The 25,559-nt window shown below is 45.4% G+C and overlaps 1 protein-coding gene across 2 annotated transcripts in view; it reads left to right on the top strand.

Annotated features, from left to right (window-relative positions):
* Positions 1–25,559, top strand: part of XRN1 (5'-3' exoribonuclease 1) — a 175,547-nt gene that overhangs the window by 4,416 nt on the left and 145,572 nt on the right. For both annotated transcript variants that reach the window (XM_077290791.1, XM_077290790.1), the window contains exons 2-3: positions 8,440–8,672; positions 22,887–22,984. In XM_077290791.1, the coding sequence (XP_077146906.1) occupies positions 8,440–8,672; positions 22,887–22,984 (331 nt within the window). The remainder of the gene's footprint in view (positions 1–8,439; positions 8,673–22,886; positions 22,985–25,559) is intronic.

Genomic DNA, 25,559 nt, shown 5'->3' with positions numbered 1-25,559 from the left:
GGCTCCCAGCTACAGACCCTTCCATTAGTGACACAAGACTGACCTCTCAGCGGGGGTCCCTGCTACAGACCCTTCCATTAGTTACACAGGACTGACCTCTCAGCGAGGGCTCCCAGCTACAGACCCTTCCATTAGTGACACAGGACTGACCTCTCAGCGGGGGTCCCTGCTACAGACCCTTCCATTAGTGACACAAGACTGACCTCTCAGCGGGGGGTCCCAGCTACAGACCCTTCCATTAGTGACACAGGACTGACCTCTCAGCGGGGGGTCCCAGCTACAGACCCTTCCATTAGTGACACAAGACTGACCTCTCAGCGGGGGTCCCTACTACAGACCCTTCCATTAGTGACACAGGACTGACCTCTCAGCGGGGGGTCCCAGCTACAGACCCTTCCATTAGTGACACTAGACTGACCTCTCAGCGGGGGTCCCTACTACAGACCCTTCCATTAGTGACATGGGACTGACCTCTCAGCTGGGGGTCCCAGCTACAGACCCTTCCATTAATGACACAGCACTGACATCTCACCATTGTTCCCAGCTACAGACCCTTCCATTAGTGACACATGACTGACCTCTCAGCGGGGGTCCCAGCTACAGACCCTTCTTTTAGTGACACAAGACTGACCTCTCAGCAGGGGCCCCAGCTACTTACCCTTCCCTTAGTAAAATGAGACTAACCTTTCAGCGGGGGTCCCAGCTACGGACCCTTCCTTTAGTGACACAAGACTGACCTCTCAAAGGGGGTCCTAGCTACAGACCCTTCCATTAGTGACACAGCACTGACTTCTCAGCGGGGTCCCAGCCTCAGACCCTTCCTACCATTGTAATGTGATAATTCTTATCGCATGTGCCTGTGCTGAGAGTTGAAATTTAGAAGCCAGAAACAAATTAGCCTGGAAGAACATTGGAGGTGTGGCAATACATGAGTCACGCCCCCAGTGCACTTTGTTGATCATTTGCATGCTTTGCTTGATTTCTCAGCACTGGTAAATGGAATTATTACACGTCAGGTGTCATTATATTAGTGATAAACATGGCCGTGTTCGTTTCTGCGGTAACGTGTCGCCATGTGGAGGCTGTAGTGTAGATGCTTGGACACCAATAAAATTATTTTTTGTAGAGATCTTTGCTCATCATGAAACGTCTAGTGGATTCAAATCAGGCTGTTGGTGCACTAGGGTGTAACAATGTACCAGGGATGAACGGCCACACCCCCAGTGCACTCCCAGCCTGATTTGCATCTGTTTTCAATACTAGATTTCTCACCATTGGATCACTGCCAAATAATGTTCTCATTTCTTTTGGGTGGTACTAGCACCTATAGGGCCACTCCTTCATATGTAAAAATGAGTCCCACCTGCCAGCATTGGGCCAGGAACCTGTACAGCAGCACATGTGGTACGTCTACCTGCCCTGTGGGGCTGTGGATAGCAGCACTTTCTAGGACCCGGGAGAATATCCCTAAGGCCGGGGTCACACTGGCGACTTAAACGGACAAGTGCAATGCGATTAAAAATCGCATTGCACTCGGACCAATGTTAAGCTCGGGGGCAGATCCCAGCAGCCGATTTTTTGTCGGCCGCTTTCCTCGGTCCGAGACAATCTCAGCATGCTGCGATTGTCACGGACAGTCGGCCAACTCTCGGCTCACTCGCACCCATGTAAGCCTATGGGTGCGAGTGAGACAGCGCACACCACTCAGATATCATCCGAGTGATGTGCGATATACGCTGACCCCGGCAATGGAGGAGATGGAGAAATTCATTTCTCCGCCTCCTCCGCAGCTGTGCTCCGATCCGCTCTGTGCGAGAGGCTCAGAGCACAAACGCATGACACTCGGCTCCTGCTCTGCTGCGAGCAGGAGCCGAGTGTCATTAGCATATCGCATCTGATGCAATACGCTATTGTGACCCCGGCCTGAAGTCTGGCGTGTGATGGAGGGGGCACAACAGACCACCACCCGGATACACAGAAAAAGGACTCTTCACACTTCGGACATCCAGTTAGTGTCTCCACCACTGTTGTTCTACAAAAGCATACCTCCACTCTCACAAGAAGATGACAGCGCGGAACTCTGTAGTATAACCTTTTTTTTTTTTTTTTTTCTATTTCTCTAAATCCTCATTCACACATCAGTATTTGATCAGTATGTGGCATCACTGTTTGTCAGCCTAAGCCAGGAGTGGAAAAACCTGAAGGCCACGTTTAGTATTTTGTCAGTATGTTATCTCCGTATTTATGAGCCAAAACTAGTAGTGGGTGATAAATCCAGAAGTGGTGACGTGTTTCTATTATACTCTTCCTCTGGTTGTTCCACTCCTGACTTTAGCTTAAAAATACTGATCAGAAACTGAACGTGGCCTTACTGAAAGATTGGCACCTGTTCTGTGTTTTGGAGACACTCCTGATGTTTGCATACAAATATTGATGAAACTTCTGATTTATGAATAAAGTCTTATTAGCGTTTTTTGCTGATAACCTGCGGTACGGAGCACCCGAAGTCTTTGCTGCGGGAGACACTAAACTACAGGAGACATAATCATTTTCTGCTGCTAGACTACCGGCAGCGAGCATAAGTGTCTATAATGGGAACGTGTTCCATCTGTGAAGAACAGGACATGTATGTGCAGCAAGGATGGCTGAATGGGGTTTTCCCGTTCTATAAACTTAAAGGGCATCTGACAGGTGATGTGAGCTGTCCCATCCACGGGCAGCATGTACTCGGCACCGGCTGTATGATCTCAGCCAGGTATGCTTTACTCTGAAACGCTGCAGTGCTTTGTAGAAAGACCTACGTTTAGTTGCCGCCAGGGACGTGGAATATACTAGTCAGACAGGCTGGTCTTCGGTGGTTTCTCCTCGCCCGCTGCCAGTGACAGACAGATCTTTGCCTATATGCGCATCTGTCTCTCATCAGGTGGGGAGAAGCCGCCGGAGACCCCCTCTCTGACTAGTCATACTTGTGAATAGATTTTCGAGGCCATGTTCACATTTCAATCAGGGCAGACATTTATGGCTCTGTCGGGGAGCACAAGCTGCCTCCTCATTTATAGCTCTGTCGGAGGTTCCATCTGAATCCCATTTTTAGGGGCTTTGAGCACATGGCCAGAATGTAATGTGAACATAGCCTGTTGTAGGGGCTATAGCTATGGCTGGTTTCACATTTGCGTCTGTGCGTAGCATTTGATCTGCATGCGTCATGCATACATATATTTAACATGGTGTACGTATGGGCATGCGTTCGCATACTTTTGTGTAGGCATGCGTCGTTTCACGGGGCGTGGCTAATGCAACATGTTGCATTTTTGGAGGCATCAAATATGCGCATTGCGCAGGCATGCGGATGAGTGCATCAAAAAATGCATTACTGTGTATGGGAATGCATTTCTATGCAAGGACATGCATACTTTAGACTGCGCATGTCCAGAAAATGATTTCACCGCCTCCACCATGCGGATAAAAAGCGCAAACGCACGCCAAAACGCATTTAAACGCATGCACACGCAGCGCTGTTGTTTGCGTCAAGCGTAAGATGATGTGCAGGCATTTTGGCATGCGTTTGTGCATGCAGATGATACGCTGCGCACAGAAACGCTAATGTGAACCTAGCCTATAAAGGGTTATTTCCAACTTTAACCTCTTGGTGATGGGACAATTTTTTAAAATCTGACCAGTGTCACTTAATGTGATAATAATAATAATAAGAAAGCTTCAACAAATCCCATTGTTTTTTTTTTTCTTCTTCTTGACACCTCATATTTTATGATAATGGTACATTTAGGTTGTTATATTTTGCGTTTATTTATAAAAATTTTAGAAATTTGGCAAACTTTAAAAAAAATTTGCAATCTTCAAATGTTGAATGATTATCCCTTTAATCCAGATAGTCATATCACACAAAAGTATTAATAAATGACATTTCCCTCATGTCTGCTTTACATCAGCACCATTTGTAAAATGTTTTATTTTGTTTAAATTTTAGAAGATTTAAAAATGTAGCAGTAATTTTTAATTTTTTCAATGAAGTTTACAAAACTTATTTTTTTTAGGGACCTGTTCAGTTTTGAAGTGACTTTGGGGGTCCTATATATTTGAAACCCCCAAAAGTGATAATATTTTAAAACCTGTACCCCTCAACATATTCAAAATTGCTTTCATGTTAGGTTATTAACCCTTCAGGTGCTTTTCAGGAAAGAAAACTTTTATTTTAACCACCTAAATTTTGATTTTGAGTTTTGAACAGGCCACTATAGCTAGTAGACGCTAAGGCCGTTATGTGGCTATGAACTACCATGGCAAACATCAGGACCACACAATTAAGATCTCAGGTGCCGATGGGGTTAAAGAGGAAGCCCTCACACTCGGATAACCGTCTAGATGCCGTAGTCCCTATGGCTACTAGCATTTAATGGGTTAAATGACCATAGTTGATGCCAACGCTGATCGTGGCTGATGCAGTAAGTTGTCATCTATAGTGTACAGCCGACAGCTGCTCGATTGTCACCCATCGGAGGATGCTAATCTCTTCTATCGCAGGTCAGCAAAAAGACATATTTGTCACTAAGGGGTTAAAGTACCACTCCACAGTTATTCCTTAAAGGGAACCTGTCACCCCCAAAATCGAAGATGAGCTAAGCCCACCAGCATCAGGGGCTTATCTACAGCATTTTGTAATGCCCCTGATGTATCCTGAAAGATGAGAAAAAGAGGTTATATTATACTCACCTGAGTGGTCCGAACCGATGTGCGTCGCGGTCCGGGGCCTCCTATCTTCATAGGATGATGTGCTCTTCTTGTCTTCACGCTGCGGCTCCAACGCACGTGTACTTTGTCTGCCCTGTTGAGAGCAGAGCAAAGTACTGCAGTGCGCAGGCGCTGGGCCTCTGACCTTTCCGGCGCCTGTGCACTGCAGAACTGCAGACAACGTACGCCTGCGCCGGAGCCGCAGCGTGAAGACAAGAAGAGGACGTCATCGTATGAAGATGGGAGGCACCAGATCGCGATGCCCATCGTACCAGAACCGCACAGGACCGCCCCTGGGTGAGTATAATCTAACCTCTTTTTCTCATGTTTCAGGTTACATCGGGGGCTTATCTACAGCATTACAGAATGCTGTAGATAAGCCCCTGATGGCGGTGGGCTTAGCTCATCTTCAATTTTGGGGGTGACAGGTTCCCTTTCATGTCCCCACTGGATAGCCATCAGTAATGTATGTTCCCTATGTGTAGTAAGATACTGGTCACTGAATTCTAATGTTTCTGGTGAAGCCATGTTCCATTTTGCCATGATGCGGTTGCAGTTCTGACTGGCCTGAAGTTATGGTCGCTATCTCTCTTCATGTTAGTCTATGAGAGTCTTGTTCTGAATCTCATCAACTTGAGAAGTGAATCCAGTCAGTCATAACGCCGGTCACGTGGTGCAGAATAGGACACGAGCAGCGCTGGGAACAACAGAAGACTGCAAGGAAGTATTTTACTACACACAGGGAACATACGTTACTGATGTCACTTCAGTGATAAAGTAATAATGAAAAAAAATGGAGTGGTACATTAAAGTTAAAGGATCAGATATAGTTTGACTACTGGGACCATTCTCTATATAAATAAATAATAATAATTATAATTCCCGTTCCTGAAATTTTCTGTTGGAGTAAGTGGTATTTGCACACACACTGCCATTCATTCATTGTCTGTGGTACTGCTGGATGTAGCGGAGTTCAGTATTTGGCTATTTAAAGCAGTCAGTCCTATAAATAATTAATGGAGATGTGTGTGGTCACATTTGACTTTCTGAGCTCTATTCTCAAGATCTGTGGGATTTCCTGTGCTTGAACTACTACACTGTGAACGCTGTGAAATGCCTAAAACAAAAAGTACAGCACGTATTCTCCCTCCTTGGATGCAGTAGTAATGTAATGTGGACAGTACACATCCCCATGCTAGCTGAGTACTGAGCTCAGGGGCTGTGCCGAGGTAGACTGCATGTCCTGCTGAGCTCTGGCTGTGCCGAGATAGACTGCTTGAGCTGTTGAGCTCGGGCCGTATTGAGGTAGACTGCATGAGCTGCTTAGCTCGGGCCGTACTGAGGTAGACTGCATGAGCTGCTTAGCTCGGGCCGTACTGAGGTAGACTGCATGAGCTGCTTAGCTCGGGCCGTACTGAGGTAGACTGCATGAGCTGCTTAGCTCGGGCCGTACTGAGGTAGACTGCATGAGCTGCTTAGCTCGGGCCGTACTGAGGTAGACTGCATGAGCTGCTTAGCTCGGGCCGTACTGAGGTAGACTGCATGAGCTGCTTAGCTCGGGCCGTACTGAGGTAGACTGCATGAGCTGCTTAGCTCGGGCCGTACTGAGGTAGACTGCATGAGCTGCTTAGCTCGGGCCGTACTGAGGTAGACTGCATGAGCTGCTTAGCTCGGGCCGTACTGAGGTAGACTGCATGAGCTGCTTAGCTCGGGCTGTGCCGAGGTAGACTTCATGAGCTGCTGAGCTCAGGGGCTGTGCCGAGGTAGACTGCATGAGTTGCTGAGCTATGGCTGTGCCGGGGTAGACTGCATGAGCTGCTGAGCTCAGGGGCTGTGCCGAGGTAGACTGCATGAGTTGCTGAGCTATGGCTGTGCCGGGGTAGACTGCATGAGCTGCTGAGCTCAGGGGCTGTGCCGAGGTAGACTGCATGAGTTGCTGAGCTATGGCTGTGCCGGGGTAGACTGCATGAGCTGCTGAGCCCTTTGAGTGAGTCGGGCAATGTGCTCTATCCCCAGCAGTCCCTTAGGGAATGAATGTGGTACCAGCTGGGCGCTGTGATCTACCCCCAGCAGTGCCTTAGGGAATGAATGTGGTACCAGCTGAGCGCTGTGCTCTACCCCCAGCAGTGCCTTAGGGAATGAATGTGGTACCAGCCGAGCGCTGTGCTCTACCCCCAGCGGTCCCTTAGGGAATAAATGTGGTACCAGCCGAGCGCTGTGCTTTACCCCCAGCAGTCCCTTAGAGAATGAATGTGGTACCACCTGAGCGCTGTGCTCTACCTCCAGCAGTCCCTTAGGGAATGAATGTGGTACCAGCTGAGCGCTATGCACTACCCCCAGCAGTCCCTTAGGGAATGAATGTGGTACCAGCCGAGTGCTGTGCTTTACCCCCAGCAGTCCCTTAGTGAATGGATGTGGTACCAGCTGGGCGCTATGCACTACCCCCAGCGGTCCCTTAGGGAATGAATGTGGTACCGGCTGGGCGCTGTGCTCTACCCCCAGCAGTCCCTTAGGGAATGAATGTGGTACCAGCCGAGGGCTGTGCTCTACCTCCAGCAGTCCCTTAGGGAATGAATGTGGTACCAGCCGAGTGCTGTGCTCTACCTCCAGCAGTCCCTTAGGGAATGAATGTGGTACCAGCCGAGCGCTGTGCTTTACCCCCAGCAGTCCCTTAGGGAATGAATGTGGTACCAGCCGGGCGCTGTGCTTTGCCCCCAGCAGTCCCTTAGGGAATGAATGTGGTACCAGCCGGGCGCTGTGCTTTGCCCCCAGCAGTCCCTTAGGGAATGAATGTGGTACCAGCCGAGCGCTGTGCTTTACCCCCAGCAGTCCCTTAGGGAATGAATGTGGTACCAGCCGGGCGCTGTGCTTTGCCCCCAGCAGTCCCTTAGGGAATGAATGTGGTACCAGCCGGGCGCTGTGCTTTGCCCCCAGCAGTCCCTTAGGGAATGAATGTGGTACCAGCCGAGCGCTGTGCTTTACCCCCAGCAGTCCCTTAGGGAATGAATGTGGTACCAGCCGGGCGCTGTGCTTTGCCCCCAGCAGTCCCTTAGGGAATGAATGTGGTACCAGCCGGGCGCTGTGCTTTGCCCCCAGCAGTCCCTTAGGGAATGAATGTGGTACCAGCCGAGCGCTGTGCTTTACCCCCAGCAGTCCCTTAGGGAATGAATGTGGTACCAGCCGGGCGCTGTGCTTTGCCCCCAGCAGTCCCTTAGGGAATGAATGTGGTACCAGCCGAGCGCTGTGCTTTACCCCCAGCAGTCCCTTAGGGAATGAATGTGGTACCAGCCGGGCGCTGTGCTTTGCCCCCAGCAGTCCCTTAGGGAATGAATGTGGTACCAGCCGGGCGCTGTGCTTTGCCCCCAGCAGTCCCTTAGGGAATGAATGTGGTACCAGCTGGGCGCTGTGCTCTACCCCCAGCAGTTCCTTAGGGAATGAATGAGGTACCATCTGAGGGATACACACCTCTGCTTTGAACAACCTTCATTTTGTGTTGCTTTTTTGTGAGTGTAGAAATGTATAAATGTGTAAATAAATCTTTAGAGATCATGAAGACTACAAGAAAAGGCGTCTACTGCGCAGTGAAGGTCATTGGTGCCATTCTTGGTTGTGTTGCTGTTTAGTTTGTTTATTTTTATCTTGGTGAATGAAAAATGCTGAATATCACAAAACCCTTTTCTCTTCCTGCAGATCCCAGAGTTTGACAATCTTTACTTGGACATGAATGGGATCATCCACCAGTGCTCGCACCCTAATGATGATGATGTGCACTTTCGAATCACAGACGATAAGATTTTTGCTGACATATTTCATTATTTAGAGGTGCTGTTCCGTATCATCAAGCCAAGAAAAGTCTTTTTCATGGCTGTTGATGGTGTCGCTCCCAGGGCAAAAATGAACCAGCAGCGAGGGAGACGATTTAGGTAATTATCACTTCATTTTTCATTTTTGTCCACTAAATTCATTTTTAACAATCCAGTATTCCTGGCAATGTTCTGCTACCTGTGATCCCTTCTGTGTAACCTTTCTTCTCCTGCACTCGCACTGATGGCTACATGGCTGCTGGATTATTCCCCTTATGTAAGCTCTTGTAGAGGGCAGTGTTGGCTTGGTCCTCGGAGACCCATCTGTAGTAGTTACAACCCTACAAGCTCCGCTACGTCGCTATCATGTCATTATGAATCCTAAATAGTCTGTGTAAATGACATTCTAATAAAAGTCATCAACCGTTATTATACATCGAATTTTATTGAAGAAACCTCCCAATGATAACAGTATACCGTAATCTCCAAAATTAATGAAAACTCAAAATGCACTGTTCAAAATTATTAGGCACAGTAGAATTTCTAAACATTTGATTTGTTTTAAAGAACTGAAAATTACATTTGTGGAATTTGCAGCATTAGGAGGTCACATTCACTGAACAAAACAGCTATTTAACTCCAAAACATCCTAACAGGCCAAGTTACATGTTAACATAGGAACCCTTCTCTGACATCACCTTCACAATTCTTGCATTCATTGAACTTGTGAGTTTTTGGAGAGTTTTGCTTGTATATCTTTGCATGAAGTCAGAATAGCCTCCCAGAGCTGCTGTTTTGACATAAACTGGCTCCCACCCTCATAGATCTTTTACTTGATGATACTCCAAAGGTTCTCTATAGGGTTGAGGTCAGGGGAAGATGGCGGTCACACCATTAGGTTATCTAAATGGAATTCTTTGCAGCATGAGATGGTGCATTGTCATGCATGAAGATGATTTTGCTCCTGAAGGCACGTTTCTGCTTTTTATACAATGGAAGAAAGATGTCAGTCAGAAACTCTATATACTTTGCAGAGGTCATTTTCACATCTCTAGGAACCTTAAAGCGCCCTACCAGCTGTTTCCCCATGATTCCTGCCCAAAACATCCACCAACCATCCACTACTCCATCCATCTGGACCATCCAGGATTGCTCGACAACCATCAGTAAACAAGACTGTTTGGAAATTAGTCTTCATGTATGTCTGGGCCCACTGCAACCGTTTCTGCTTGTGAACACTGTTTAAGGGTGGCCGAATAGTAGGTTTATGCATCACAGCAAGCCTTTGAAGGATCCTACACCTTGAGGTTTGAGGGACTTAACCCCTTAGTGACAGAGCCAATTTGGTACTTAATGACCAGGCCAATTTTTACAATTCTGACCACTGTCACTTTATGAGGTTATAACTCTGGAACGCTTCAACGGATCCTGCTGATTCTGAGATTGTTTTTTCGTGACATATTGTACTTCATGTTAGTGGTAACATTTCTTCGATATTACTTGCGATTATTTATGAAAAAAATGGAAATATGGCAAAAAAATTAAAAATTTCGCATTTTTCAAAATTTGGATTTTTATGCCCTTAAATCAGAGAGATATGTCATAAAAAATAGTTAATAAATAACATTTCCCACATCTCTACTTTACATCAGCACAATTTTGGAACCAAATTTTTTTTTTGTTAGGGAGTTATAAGGGTTAAAAGTTGACCAGCAATTTCTCATTTTTACAACACCATTTTTTTTTTTTTAGGGACCACATCACATTTGAAGTCATTTTGAGGGGTCAATATGATAGAAAATAACCAAGTGTGACACCATTCTAAAAACTGCACCCCTCAAGGTGCTCAAAACCACATTCAAGAAGTTTATTAACCCTTTACGTGCTTCACAGGAACTGAAACAATGTGGAAGGCAAAAATGAACATTTAACTTTTTTTTGCAAACATTTTGCTTCAGAACCATTTTTTTTTTATTTTCACAAGTGTAAAAACAGAAATGTAACCATAAATGTTGTTGTGCAATTTCTCCTGAATACGCCGATACCCCATATGTGGGGGTAAACCACTGTTTGGGCGCACCGCAGAGCTTGGAAGAGAAGGAGCGCCGTTTGACTTTTTCAATGCAGAATTGGCTGGAATTGAGATCGGATGCCATGTCACATTTAGAGAGCCCCTGATGTGCCTAAACAGTGGAAACCCCCCACAAGTGACCCCATTTTGGAAACTAGACCCCTTAAGGAACTTAACTAGATGTGTGGTGAGCACTTTGAGCCCCCAAGTGCTTCACAGAAGTTTATAAAGTAGAGCCGTGAAAATAAAAAATCGCATTTGTTTACACAAAAATGATCTTTTTGCCCACAAATTCTTATTTTCACAAGGGTAACAGGAGAAATTAGACCACAAAAGTTGTTGTGCAATTTCTCCTGAGTATGTTGATACCCCATATGTGGGGGTAAACCACTGTTTGGGCGCACCGCAGAGCTTGGAAGAGAAGGAGTGCCGTTTTACTTTTTCAATGTAGAATTGGCTGGAATTGAGATCGGACGCCATGTCGCGTTTGGAGAGCCCCTGATATGCCTAAACAGTGGAATCCCCCCACAAGTGACACCATTTTGGAAACTAGACCCCTTAAGGAACTTATCTAGATGTGTGGTGAGCACTTTAAACCCCCAGGTGCTTCACGGAAGGTTATAGCGTAGAGCCGTGAAAATAAAAAGTCGCATTTTTTTTTCAAAAATGATCTTTTTGCCCCCAAATTTTTATTTTGACAAGGGTAACAGGAGAAATTAGACCACAAAAGTTGTTGTGCAATTTCTCCTGAGTGTGGCGATACCCTATATGTGGGGGTAAACCACTGTTTGAGCGCACCGCAGAGCTTGGAAGAGAAGGAGTGCCGTTTTACTTTTTCAATGTAGAATTGGCTGGAATTGAGATCGGACACCATGTCGCGTTTGGAGAGCCCCTGATGTGCCTAAACAGTAGAAACCCCCCACAAGTGACCCCATTTTGGAAACTAGACCACTTAAGGAACTTATCTAGATGTGCGGTGAGCAGTTTAAACCCCCAAGTTCTTCACAGAAATGTATAAAGTAGAGCCGTGAAAATAAAAAATCCTTTTTTTTTCCTCCAAAAATTATTTTTTAGCCTGCAATTTTTTATTTTCTCAAGGGTAACAGGAGAAATTGGACCCCAAAATTTATTGTGCAATTTATGCTGAGTAGGCTGATACCCCATATGTTGGGGTAAACCACTGATTGGGCGCATGGCAGAGCTCGGAAGGGAAGGAGCGCCGTTTTGGAATGCACACTTTGATAGAATGGTCTGCGGACGTTATGTTGCATTTGCAGAGCCCTTGATGTACCTAAACAGTAGAAACCCCCCACAAGTGACCCCATTTTGGAAACTAGACCCCCCCAGGGAACTTATCTAGATGTGTGGTGAGAACTTTGAATGCCCAAGTGCTTCACAGAAGTTTATAATGCAGAGTCGTGAAAATAAAAGTAAAAATGTTTTTCCACAAAAAAGATTTTTGAGCCCCCAAATTTTTATTTTGACAAGGGTAACAAGAGAAATTGGACCCCAAAAGTTGTTGTCCAATTTGTGCTGAGTACACTGATACCCCATGTGTGGTGGGGACCACTGTTTGAGCGCATGGCAGAGCTCGGAAGGGAAGGAACCCCATTTTGGAATGCGGACTTTGATAGAATGGTCTGCGGGCATTATGTTGCGTTTGCAGAGACCCTGATGTACCTAAACAGTAGAAACCCCCCACAAGTGACCCCATTTTGGAAACTAGAGCCCCCAAGGAACTTATCTAGATGTGTGGTGAGAACTTTGAATGCCCAAGTGCTTCACAGACGTTTATAATGCAGAGTTGTGAAAATAAAAAAAAAATTTTTTTTCCACACAAAATTTTTTTTAGCCCCCAAGTTTTTATTTTCACAAGGGTAACAGGAGAAATTAGACCCCAAGAGTTGTTGTCCAATTTGTCCCGAGTACGCTGATGCCCCATATGTGGGGGTAAACCACTGTTTGGGTGCACGGCAGAGCTCGGAAGGGAGGGAGCACCATTTGACTTTTTGAGCACAAAATTGGCTGTGGCGTTTAGAGACCCCCTGATGTACCTAAACAGTGGAAACCCCCCAAATCTAACTCCAACCCTAACCCCAACACACCCCTAAGGCTTCTTTCACACTTCACTTGTTTGGCGTCAGTCAGCTCCGACATAGTGACGGATCCGTCACAATTGTTGAGAAAACTGTATTAACGGATCCGTTTTTTTTTACGGATCCGTTACTTGGGGGTTGTCTGGGAAAAGTATCTACTTTTTGGAGCATGCGCAATTGAAAAAGCGGATTGGGGCGACGGATCCGCCGAAATGACGGTAACAACGGATCCGTCGCCCATAGGCGGCCATTCTATGGAATGACGAACGCGACGGATCCGTCGCGAACCGCCATTTCGGCGCAGACAAAAAACGTTACAATGGCCGTCAATGTCTAGATGACGTCCGCCAAATCTCGACGGATCCGTCACATGGCGGATGGAACGGACGACCATCCGCCACAATCCGTCGCTAATGCATGTCTATGGGAAAATGGCGGATCCGCTATTTGATGAAAATGGCCGTTTCAGACTGACGCCAAAAGACTGAAGTGTGAAAGAGGCCTAACCCTAATGCCAACCCGATCCATAATCCTAATCACAACCCTAAGGATAATCGCAACCCTAACCTCAAAACAACCATAACCCTAATCAGAACCCTAAATCCAACACACCCCTAATCCTAATCTCAACCCTATCCTCAAACCTAACCCTAATCCCAATACACCCCTAATCCCAACCCTACCCTTAACCCTAATCCCAAACCTAACCGTAATCCCAAACGTAACCCTAATGCCAACCCTAATCCAAACCCTAATCCCAACCCTAACCCTAACTTTAGCCGCAACCCTAGTCCTAACTTTAGCCCCAACTCTAACTATAGCCCTAACTTTAGCCCCAACCCTAACCCTAAATTTAGCTCCAACCCTAACCCAAAATTTAGCCCCAACCCTAGCCCTAACCCTAGCACTAACCCTAACCCTAATTTTAGCCCCAACTCTTCTCTCCTGCCGGCCGGCAGATGGCAGCAGAGAGCGGGCGCACTGCGCATGCGCCCGCCATTTTCTTTCTATAGGAAGAAGCCGGCCGGCAGGAGGACACAGGAGGACCCAGGGACACCGGTAAGTATGATAGGGTCCCCGAATCCCCCTATTTCTCTGTCCTCTGATGTGCGATCACGTCAGAGGACAGAGAATTACACATCACTTTTTTTTTTTTTTTTTTTTTTTGCGGTCGCCGGTAAACAGTTAATTACCGGCGATCGCAAAACCGGCGACCCCCAGCAGCCGAGACCCCAAAGATCTCCCAGGTGCCGGCCGGCGGGCGCACTGCGCGTGCACCCGCCATTTTTAAGATGGCGGCGCCCATGGGGAACCACGAGGAGCACCGGGGGAGACAGGTGAGTATCGGGGGGGCATCGGGGGCGACCGGGGACCCCATTTCTCTGTCCTCCGATGTGCGATCACATCGGAGGACAGAGAAATTAAATGGGAAATCGCGTTGTTTTTTTGTTTTGTTTTCTTTTGCGATCGCCAGTAAACGGTTAATTACCGGCGATCGCAACTCGGGGGTCGGTAAAAAACCCCCCGAATCATGTTCTCTGGGGTCTCGGCTACCCCCGGTAACCGAGACCCCAGAGAAAATCTGACTCTGGGGGGCGCTATTCACTTTTTCCACAGCGCCGTTAATTAACGGCGCTGTGGTTTAAGTACCCTTAGCGGCCGCCATTAAAAGGCGTATCGGCGGTCGTTAAGGGGTTAAAATAACTGTTTACTGCTTTGTAATGGTATTTTGGCTCTGCTCTCTTAATCCAATGAATTTGTCTGGCAGAAACCTTTCTCATTATGCCTTTATCTGCATGAACTCTGTGCTCTGTTTCAGTCACAAATCTCTTCACAGTATGATGATCACTCTTAAGTTTTCGTGAAATATCAAATGTTTTCTTGACCAAGGCATTGCACTATTTGATGCTTTTCGGCAGCAGAGAGATCCTTTTTAATTCCCATGTTATTTGTAAACTGTGGCCTGCTTAATAATGTGGAACATTATTTTTAAGTAGTTTTCCTTTAATTAGAATCACCTGGAAAACTAATTATCACGTGTTTAAGGCCGGCGTCACACTAGCGAGTTTTACGGACGTATGAGAGGTGCAGAAAATACGGATTGCATACGGTACAATGATTCTCTATGGCCCAGCTCCTATCTGCCGTATTTTACTGATCCGTATTATACGGTCTTGTACGGCCGTAGAAATTCGCGGCATGCTGCGTTTGTCACCGTATTGCGCAAAATAAATCGTCAATGAAAGTCTAAGGGGGTGAGAAAAATACAGATTACACACGGACCATGTGTGTGACTTGCGAGAAATACGCACCAGTGTTATAGAGAAAAGCCGGCAATTCAGTGCGGTGTACAGTAAAATCACACTGACAGAATAGAATAGGTAGAATAAATGTCTACATATATATATGTATGTATATATATGTATGTATATATATGTATGTATATATATATATATATATATATATATATATGTCCTTCTCAAAAAATTAGCATATAGTGTTAAATTTCATTATTTACCATAATGTAATGATTACAATTAAACTTTCATATATTATAGATTCATTATCCACCAACTGAAATTTGTCAGGTCTTTTATTGTTTTAATACTGATGATTTTGGCCTACAACTCCTGATAACCAAAAAAACCTGTCTCAATAAATTAGCATATCAAGAAAAGGTTCTCTAAATGACCTATTACCCTAATCTTCTGAATCAACTAATTAACTCTAAACACATGCAAAAGATACCTGAGGCTTTTAAAAACTCCCTGCCTTGTTCATTACTCAAAACCCCCATCATGGGTAAGACTAGCGACCTGACAGATGTCAAGAAGGCCATCATTGACACCCTCCAGGGCCGGTTTTAGGCAAAGTGGGGCCCTAGGCAAAGTTTAAAATGGGGCCCCAAATGCTAACATATTGCACGTCACACAGAAGCATTTCGGTTGTATTTACCTGCGCTGATCTCAGGCCGCTAAACGAGTGTGATCGACAATACTGAAGTTGTTGGACGCTTGTTTCCCGGCCTCTTTCCATCATCTGAGAAAGAATGATGGGACAGAACCATCACTAATAGATCACTAACAGATCACCATACAGTATCATGTTATCAGCAGCACATCTACAGTTTACACCGGCGATGTGCTGCTGAGAACAATGATTTTTATTCCGGCATAAACAATCCAATCACCCAATGAATATGCAGCATTTTGCTTGTTTAGTATAATACACCCCATAGTCCTCCATATATTATAATGTGCACCACAGTCCTCCATATTGTAAAATGCACACCCCATAGTCCTCCATATAGTATACAGCAGAGCCCCCAGTGGTATACAGCAGAGCCCCCAGGGATATACAGCAGAGCCCCCAGGGGTATACAGCAGAGCCCCCAGGGGTATACAGCAGAGCCCCCAGTAATATACAGCAGAGCCCCCAGGGATATACAGCAGAGCTCCCAGGGGTATACAGCAGAGCCCCCAGGGGTATACAGCAGAGCCCCCAGGGGTATACAGCAGAGCCCCCAGGGGTATACAGCACAGCCCCCAGTAGTATACAGCACAGCCCCCAGTGGTGTACAGCAGTGCCCCCAGGGGTATACAGCACAGCCCCCAGGGGTATACAGCACAGCCCCCAGTAGTATACAGCACAGCCCCCAGTGGTGTACAGCAGTGCCCCCAGGGGTATACAGCAGAGCCCCCAGTAGTATACAGCACAGCCCCCAGTGGTGTACACCACAGCTCACATCCCCCCCTCTCCTCCCCTCTCCTCTCCCCCCCTCTCCTCTCCCCGTCCAGTAAAAAGAAAAAAAAAAACACAAGCTCCTCACCTCTCCACACGTGCCCGCGCTGCTCCTGTGTCGGCGGCTGCAGCTGCTCTGCCTGGGACACAGTGAGTGCGCGCGCACCCGCTGTGTCAGAGGCAGAGCGGGGAATGATGGGAGAGGGGGCGTCAGGTGACGCTCTCTCCTCCATCATTGCTTTGAACTGTACCGGCAGACGCCGGTACAGTTCAATGCGGCGGGGGAGTCAGCGCTGGCGGCAGGCGGGCCCCCTGCCTCACAGGGGCCCCATAGCGGCTGCGTGATTTGCCGCTAGCTGGGGGCCCCTGGGGGAGTGGGGGCCCCTGGGGGAGTGGGGGCCCCAGGCAGCTGCCTGGCCTGCCTGCCCCTAACGCCGGCCCTGACACCCTCAAGCAAGAGGGTAAGACCCAGAAAGAAATTTCTCAACAAATAGGCTGTTCCCAGAGTGCTGTATCAAGGCACCTCAATGGTAAGTCTGTTGGAAGGAAACAATGTGGCAGAAAACGCTGTACAACGAGAAGAGGTGACCGGACCCTGAGGAAGATTGTGGAGAAGGACCGATTCCAGACCTTGGGGAACCTGAGGAAGCAGTGGACTGAGTCTGGTGTGGAAAGGCGTGTGCAGGAAATGGGCTACAGGTGCCGCATTCCCCAGGTAAAGCCACTTTTGAACCATAAACAGCGGCAGAAGCGCCTGACCTGGGCTACAGAGAAGCAGCACTGGACTGTTGCTAAGTGGTCCCAAGTACTTTTTTCTGATGAAAGCAAATTTTGCATGTCATTCGGAAATCAAGGTGCCAGAGTCTGGAGGAAGACTGGGGAGAAGGAATTGCCAAAATGCCTGAAGTCCAGTGTCAAGTACCCACAGTCAGTGATGGTGTGGGGTGCCATGTCAGCTGCTGGTGTTGGTCCACTGTGTTTCATCAAGGGCAGGGTCAATGCAGCTAGCTATCAGGAGATTTTGGAGCACTTCATGCTTCCATCGGCTGAAATGCTTTATGGAGATGAAGATTTCATTTTTCAGCACGACCTGGCACCTGCTCACAGTGCCAAAACCACTGGTAAATGGTTTACTGACCATGGTATTACTGTGCTCAATTGGCCTGCCAACTCTCCTGACCTGAACCCCATAGAGAATCTGTGGGATATTGTGAAGAGAAAGTTGAGAGACGCAAGACCCAACACTCTGGATGAGCTTAAGGCCGCTATTGAAGCATCCTGGGCCTCCATAACATCTCAGCAGTGTCACAGGCTGATTGCCTCCATGCCACGCCGCATTGAAGCAGTCATTTCTGCCAAAGGATTCCCGACCAAGTATTGAGTGCATAACTGAACATTATTATTTGATGGTTTTTTTGTTTGTTATTAAAAAACACTTTTATTTGATTGGACGGGTGAAATATGCTAATTTATTGAGACAGGTTTTTTGGGTTATCAGGAGTTGTAGGCCAAAATCATCAGTATTAAAACAATAAAAGACCTGACAAATTTCAGTTGGTGGATAATGAATCTATAATATATGAAAGTTTAATTGTAATCATTACATTATGGTAAATAATGAAATTTAACACTATATGCTAATTTTTTGAGAAGGACCTGTATATTTCATACAGCGCTAGATATCATAAAAGCCGGTAATTCAATTGCCGGCTTTTGCTCTCTCCTTCCCAGACCCGACATGATATGAGACATGGTTTACATACAGTAAACCATCTCATATCCCTTTTTTTTGCATATTCCACACTACTAATGTTAGTAGTGTGTATGTGCAAAATTTGGGCCCTCTAGCTATTAAATTAAAGGGCTAAATCGCGGAAAAAATTGGCGTGGGCTCCCGCGCAATTTTCTCCACCAGAGTGGTAAAGCCAGTGACTGAGGGCAGATATTAATAGCCTAGGGAGGTACCATGGTTATTGGCCCCCCCTGGCTAAAAACATCTGCCCCCAGCCACCCCAGAAAAGGCACATCTGGAAGATGGTCCTATTCTGGCACTTGGCCACTCTCTTCCCGTGTAGCGGTGGGATATGGGGTAATGAAGGGTTAATGCCACCTTGCTATTGTAAGGTGACATTAAGCCAGATTAATAATGGAGAGGCGTCAATTATGACACCTATCCATTATTAATCCAATAGTACGAAATGGTTAAAAAAAACACACACACACATTATTACAAAGTACTTTAATGAAATAAAGACACAGGGTGTTTTAATATTTTATTAGACTCTTAATCCACCTGAAGACCCTCGTTCTGTAAAAAAGGAAAAATAAAAAACCAACAATATCCCATACCTTCCGTTGTTCTGGTCACGTCCCACGATGTAAATCCATCTGAAGGGGTTAAAGCATTTTACACCCAGGAGCTCTGCTAAAGCAGCTGTGCTCGTGGTTGTAAAAAGACGGGGAATGAATGGAGTGCAGGGGAATGTCCTGTAGTTACCTCGAGTCGCGGTGATGCGCCCTCTGCTGGATGTCCTCATATGAACTCTAGCGTGGGAACTTTTCATGACTGTTAGGGCAGCATAGTACCACAGGTACGACACCAATGTCCATCTGTCCTGCTATACAGCTCATGCGCAGAAATGTTCTACGATCTTGATTTTGGTTTAGATGTCAGACTCACAAGTTGGGGGCAGTCCAGTATCCCATGTACATTCACAGTGACCTGAGAAATACAGAAGGACTCAAGTGAAAACTGTTCTAATTTGTTTTGGAAGAATGAAACCTTAGAGGCTGTCTGGGCAGATAATATTGATGAATTATCCTGAGGACACCTAACAGCACTGATCAGATGTGATTATCTCGGAGGACAGATGGCTATGTGTCGTGTATGTACCTCTGTTCAATGTAAAGTAATTGATGCCGGTTAGAGCACATCCGTTCCTTTGTGGGAGTATGAGATGATCTGCAACTCCGAGCAGTGGCCACTCTGCATCTGAGCTATCAACATCCAATATCAAATTTGTGGGGGCCTAACAAAAGGCACTCGCCTTCTTCTGACAGTGATGACCTATCCTAAGGAGAGCCCCTCTGAAGTATATATGTGTGTATATGTGCTTAACAGCATAGTTTTTCCAAAACCTTAAAAATAAAGCTACGTTAGAGTAACCTCTTCTATGGGGATGTTAGTAACACAGTTGTAAAGTCTGCTACGTACTTATCAGATGCTCCTCAGTATAGCTACCTACAACTTGGCAGCATACTATAGAAAGTAATACTGTGATAAAAGAAAAATAGCATAAAAAATGTAATCAAACATTGCTTATGAATCCTCTGTTGCTTTAGCACTGTCGCCTATGTCTATTTACTTCCCTGCAGCTGTCACTTGTCTTTTCACATGACCTTTTGTCGTAAATCGCTGCTCTTGTTATAGTTTGTGCTTTACTTCCTTTATCCCAATTTTTGTTGATTTCAGAAAATCCTAATAAAAGCATAGCTTTAACATAAGTGCGTAGAGGAAAAACATGGATCCATCACACACTGCTGAAAGGATAACTGCTCATGGTAGATATAAGGGCAGTTTATTAAGGGTACACAACGGGGGGGCCCTATCAGGCATGACATGTATGGCCTAAATAATGTGACCTTTTATCTTTTTTTGTCTATATGTTCTCCTTCCTGGCAGTGCCTGTTGGTTCCTCTGTGAGGTTGCCATCACGTACGACCGTGAGAAGGCGCTGCAGCTTTTGTAGTTCTTACCCACTCATGGACAGTCGTGCCTATTATAAGAACATCTCACCAAGGTCTCCGTGCGGCTCCCTCTCCCTGCCTTCCACTCACAAACTTTAGTCCCAAGTGAAAACTTAAAGCAAACCTGTCGGCAGGATTTTGCGAAGTAAATTACAGACACTGTCAGGTTGGCGCTATTCTGATTAAAATGATACCTGGGGTGAAGAAATAATCAGTGTTAGATGTTTTCAGTTAATGAGATGCCCGTTATCCTGCTTTAAGCCAGAGAAACCAAGTAAAGCGCTGCCCACAGACCACCCTGAAGAAAAAACATGTTCGTTATCATAGAAACACACTGAAAGGTGACATCAACCCCACAAATATTATGCCACTTACCACCGCTACAGGGCAAGTGGGAAGAGCCAGGCAAAGTGCCAGAAAAGGCGTATCTAATAGATGCGCCTTTTGTGGGCAGTTGCGAGTTGTTTTTATGCTAGGGGCCTATATCAATGGACCCTTACCAGCCTGAGAATAGCAGCCCGCAGCTGTGAGCTTTAGCAAAGCTGGTTGTCAAAAATGGGAGGGGACCCCACACCGTTGTTTTTTTATTATTATTATTTATTTAAATAATTTAAAAAAACAGCATGGGGACCCCTCTATTCTTGATGACGAACCTTGCAGAAGCTTACAGCTGGCCCCCAGCTGTGAGTTTTGCCTGGTTGGTTCAAGAAAATAGGGGGGAACCCACGTCGGGTATTTCATTCATTTTATTCCCTTAGATCGCGACTGTGGAATACCACGATCATCACCACCTACTGTCACTGTTATTAGCCGCAGCAGGTGTCAGATGATGGGGGTAAGAGTCCAAAAAGCCCCAACTGCTGTCGTTCGGACTTTAATATAACGCTCATCATTCTCCTCTGCTCGCCGGCAGAGCAGGGGAGAATGATGAGAGCCGGCTTCAGCACCAGCCGCCGGGGAACAGCGCTTACTGTAGCGCTTCTTCCCTGGCGGCCGTCCGTGTGGTACTGATGCGGCACACGGTTACCACACGTAGTACACACATGGACACGGATATCTCCGGTACCGTTTTTTTTGCGGTACCGGAAATAAATGGAAGTGTGAAACCAGCCTAAAATGGTTTCTGTGGTGAAGAAATCCGTCTTGTACTTCTTGAGTAATCAGTGTTAGAAGTTTTCAGTTAATGATATGCCTGTGCTCCGGAGCGGGACTGTAGGCAGAGTCTTATCTTCCTGCTCTAAACCAAAGAAATCTAGGAAATATCTGCCCACAGGCTGCCCCGGAGCACAGGCGTATCATTAACTTGACCCGTAGAAGCGCATATTTAGCGTGAAATGGCCTTAGTCTGTCAGGCCTTTTCACCTGCTAAGCTCCCCTGCCACCTGCACACCGCACTTTAAGAAGTTTTGATGTCATCCTAATTGTGGATTAAAGATATAATCACAAATGATTGGGTGATTGCTCCAATTGTTTCATTTCTTGTGACCTAGCAACTATTAATATACCATTCCTTTTTAACAGAAAGTTCCCTAATCCAAAGTTCACAGATTGTCCCATTGCTTCAGGAACCCTCCTTGATGAGCTGTAATCTTTAATGTGCCCAACAGCAAGTTAAGATGACTGTACACATGAGACAATTAATGGCCAGATTGCGGTAAATTCAACGAATGATACAACCATCAAAATGCCAGACTAAACTGACAATAATAGGCCAAATTGGAGCAATCATGCCAAATATTTTGTGTTTTCAGTTGATTTTGTTAGACATCAGTTTGTGTATAACTTTCAAACAATGGTAAGGCGAAATGGCCAAAATTGTCTGTTTTCCGCTGGTATACTATTCACAAAAAGCTAATGATATTTTATGATGAAAGTAGGACTATTGAAGGGGGCAGCCTTCAGGTCATTGAGGTTCTGGGGTTCAGAGTTATGAGCCTCTACATGGTGACTCAGCTGAACCCATAGGTTTTTCTATGGGATTCAGGTCTGGAGAAAGTGCAGGCCACTCCATTTGAGGTACCCCAGTCTCCAGCAGCTGTTTGTCACTGTGCGGTTCACAAAGTGTAGGCCAGTACTGTATGGACTAGACCCACCTGCCCACACTAACACCATCACCAAAAGCACAACAGTGGCTGATGCACAATTCTCTCCTTCATGTCTCTAACATTGTTGGTGGTCATCATTTCTGCTCAGCGTGAATCGACGATCATCATTGAACAGCACTGAGGCCACTGGTCCCTTGTCCAGTGTAGATGCTCCCTGGCCCATGCAGGAGGATGGCGCCTGTGCCGTGTACCCTTGCAAGTCATCCAGCATGTAGACAACGCTGATGTGAACGTCTGACGTGAAACTCATCGGTCTCAACGTTGACCTGCCCTCTATTAGTTCAGGTTTCATTAATACGTCATTAAATTTATTTATTTTTTTGTGATATCGAGTAATTGCCTGAACTATTTACATCAAACTGGCCCAAAATTATCAATATTTTTATGATTTATTTATCAATGGTTTTCCATTTGTTTCTACCCATGTACACTGAGATTTTTACACAATGTTCTAGTAGAAAGATAAACTGTCCCCTAAATACAGTTTTAATAGAACAGGTCCATCACACATTTGAATCCATCAAGTAGAATCGTACATATAAATTGCATAAACGTTTTTCTTTAATTTATTTAGGTCTGCAAAAGAGGCAGAAGAAAAAATAAAGAAAGCCTTAGAAAAGGGTGAAGTGTTGCCGACAGAAGCCAGGTTCGACTCCAACTGTATCACTCCTGGTGAGTCCAGCTTTTATAAGGATCTGATGATAAATATTGGATCTGAAAAAAACAAATAGCGCATGCGTGAATAGAATTAAACACCTATTTGTTTTTCTTTTGTCAGATTGTTAAGGTAGGCAAACACATGAGATGTATGTCAGCTGTACCCGTCAACCATCTAATATGGAAGTGGCCCTCCTGTATAGATATTGGGGAGAAGGAGTCGTTAACCATTTTCTATTACAACATGCACAATTCTTTTGTTGGAGATGAGCCTCTTCCAATATCGGTGTACTTCTTTCTCCTCATTAAAGATTCTGTCATCAGGTTTTTGTCTGAGAACAGTATAAAGTAAAGACAGAGAACCTATTTCCTGCACTATGTAAATCACTGGGCATCATTCTCTAGTTTTGATAATCCTGTTTCTTTCCTGTTGCAGCTCTGCTAGTCCTCTGTTTCTGTAGTCATCCGATATTTGAGCTTTGACTAACACTGCCCCCTACGATTGACAGCTTTATGCCTATGCACAATGTAGACAGCTGTCAATGTGTAGTGCGTGCAGGGTTATACAGAGCCCATCACTGAGAATACTAGCAGAGCTGCAGCAGGATCCAGAAACATAGGGGGTGTTTGCAATAAAGGAGTTCATTTAAATGTGGCCAAAATGTACAGTAATGCATTTGCCTCCTCCTTGGAATTGTTTTCTAGTGATGCCTCTTATGTTGTCTAAACTGCAAATCTTTTGTAGTTTATCTTGCATCATGTTCTAGCTATAAAGTCCAATATCTGGGATGCGTAATGGTCCCATTAAAAATTAGGATCAGAAAGAGCATTCATCAGACATAGGGAGTATAAGCCATACCATTTCACATAGATGCAAAAATGAAGACGCCTGAGCTGCTCTATGAAAGGAATTGAAAAAATTAGTTCTTTAAGAACTGGAAACCATCAACACAATCTATTAAGCAAGGAAACCTACTGTATTCTCCTGTTGGGAACCCAAACTCCCAATAAAGGACAAGCTGTTATGTTATTGAATACATTTACATTTGTTTTTCTCCTATGACAGATAATATGCATCATATGCATAACATATTTTCTTACACATATGTAGTCCTTATCTCATACCTCTATAATATATGTTCAATGCTAACTTGGTCATTAAATAGTTAATATATTTGTTGAAGGGCATCATCATCTATATGTCAAGTAGGTCATATGAAGCTGAATAAAATGACACCTTGATGTCTGTGATCCAATTTCTTTTGCCAGAAAAATCCACTCACTTCTAAATAAGTAAATGAGCTGTTAAGATCTATGGGCCGGACACAGATCCGCCTGAGAATGTGCCTCCAGATCTGCTTATACATGAAAGGGGCGTTACCAGTGTGAGACATGTAGATCAGGAGAGCAGACTGTCAGTCATTACATGTCTCTCACTGGTAACTCCCTCTTGCATTTATAATAATCTCTGGAGGCAGAGTCTCAGAGAGATCTGAGTCCGGCCATAGATCTTAACAGCTGATTTACATATAGGAAAACGTGAATTTCTTTGGAATAAGACATTGGATTACAGATATCAAGATATCATTTTATTCAACTTTCTATGACGTGTGCCCATATAGATGGCTTAGAAGGGTTGAGCCTACTGACAGATTTCCTATAATTCGGGTGTTCATCAAGTTTTTTTATTGGACGTTTTCATGAGATTTTATAAGTTTGTGATTGGTTAGAAATACAATATATTCTAGTTAGAAATGAGCAGGTCGCTTCTCCTAACCCAGTCCTCAGTCTAGACCTGCGCCTTTTGGCCGTGGACAGTAGTTGTTCAAATTTCCTTATCCTCCAGGGTCTCAGGCTGACAATAAGTCACCTGTCTCTGCACAGATTACATCACACCAGGCCTCAAACGCTGGGGAATCCAGAAGCTCGGCGAATTATCACGGCTTCTGTCCCCGGCTAAAGAGCACTGAACTGGGGTTGTGCGAAGTGATCTGCTCATCTCTAATTCCTCCCACATGCCAGGTACCGATCACTACCAAAAAGAACAAGTCCATTTCTTCTAAATGCATCAGCGGTAACGCTTCCTCTGTATGGATCTTGAAAGGCTGTTGTAAAGTCAGATTTCTTCAGCCTTTATAACAAACAAGTGCTGGACCGAGCGTCTGCGAACCCTGTTATGACATGATTGTCTGCCAGGACTGGTCCGTGCACGCCACATTTCGGTGAGCTGGCGATTGCTTTTGTGTGTAACTAGTTCGTTTCTGCTGTCCAGCACAACCTTTTGAAAGAGGGCCTAAAACAGGTATGATGGTATATATATTTTTTTTTTTTTTTACACAAAAATAACAATGTACTGGAAACTTTTCTAAAATATAACTATTAAAATTATATGTTAAAAAAGCAAGGTGTAGACAGCTCGCTGTTTTTCAAATGTATAAGACCCGAGTTCCAAGAGAGCAGCTTCCATTATGCCCAGCAGTACAGTAGTACAGTGTGTGAAGCAACAAGTTCTTGCTAGTAATTGCAAGATCACTATTCTAACGTTGCTGTATATAGGATTTATTGATGTACGTGAGCTCGGCGAGTGCAG

The sequence above is a fragment of the Ranitomeya variabilis genome, chromosome 2 (genome assembly GCF_051348905.1).
Source record: "Ranitomeya variabilis isolate aRanVar5 chromosome 2, aRanVar5.hap1, whole genome shotgun sequence".
Taxonomy (NCBI): Eukaryota; Metazoa; Chordata; class Amphibia; order Anura; family Dendrobatidae; genus Ranitomeya; species Ranitomeya variabilis.
Note: the sequence above shows the minus strand (reverse complement) of the source record. Positions and strands in the feature narration are given on the sequence as shown.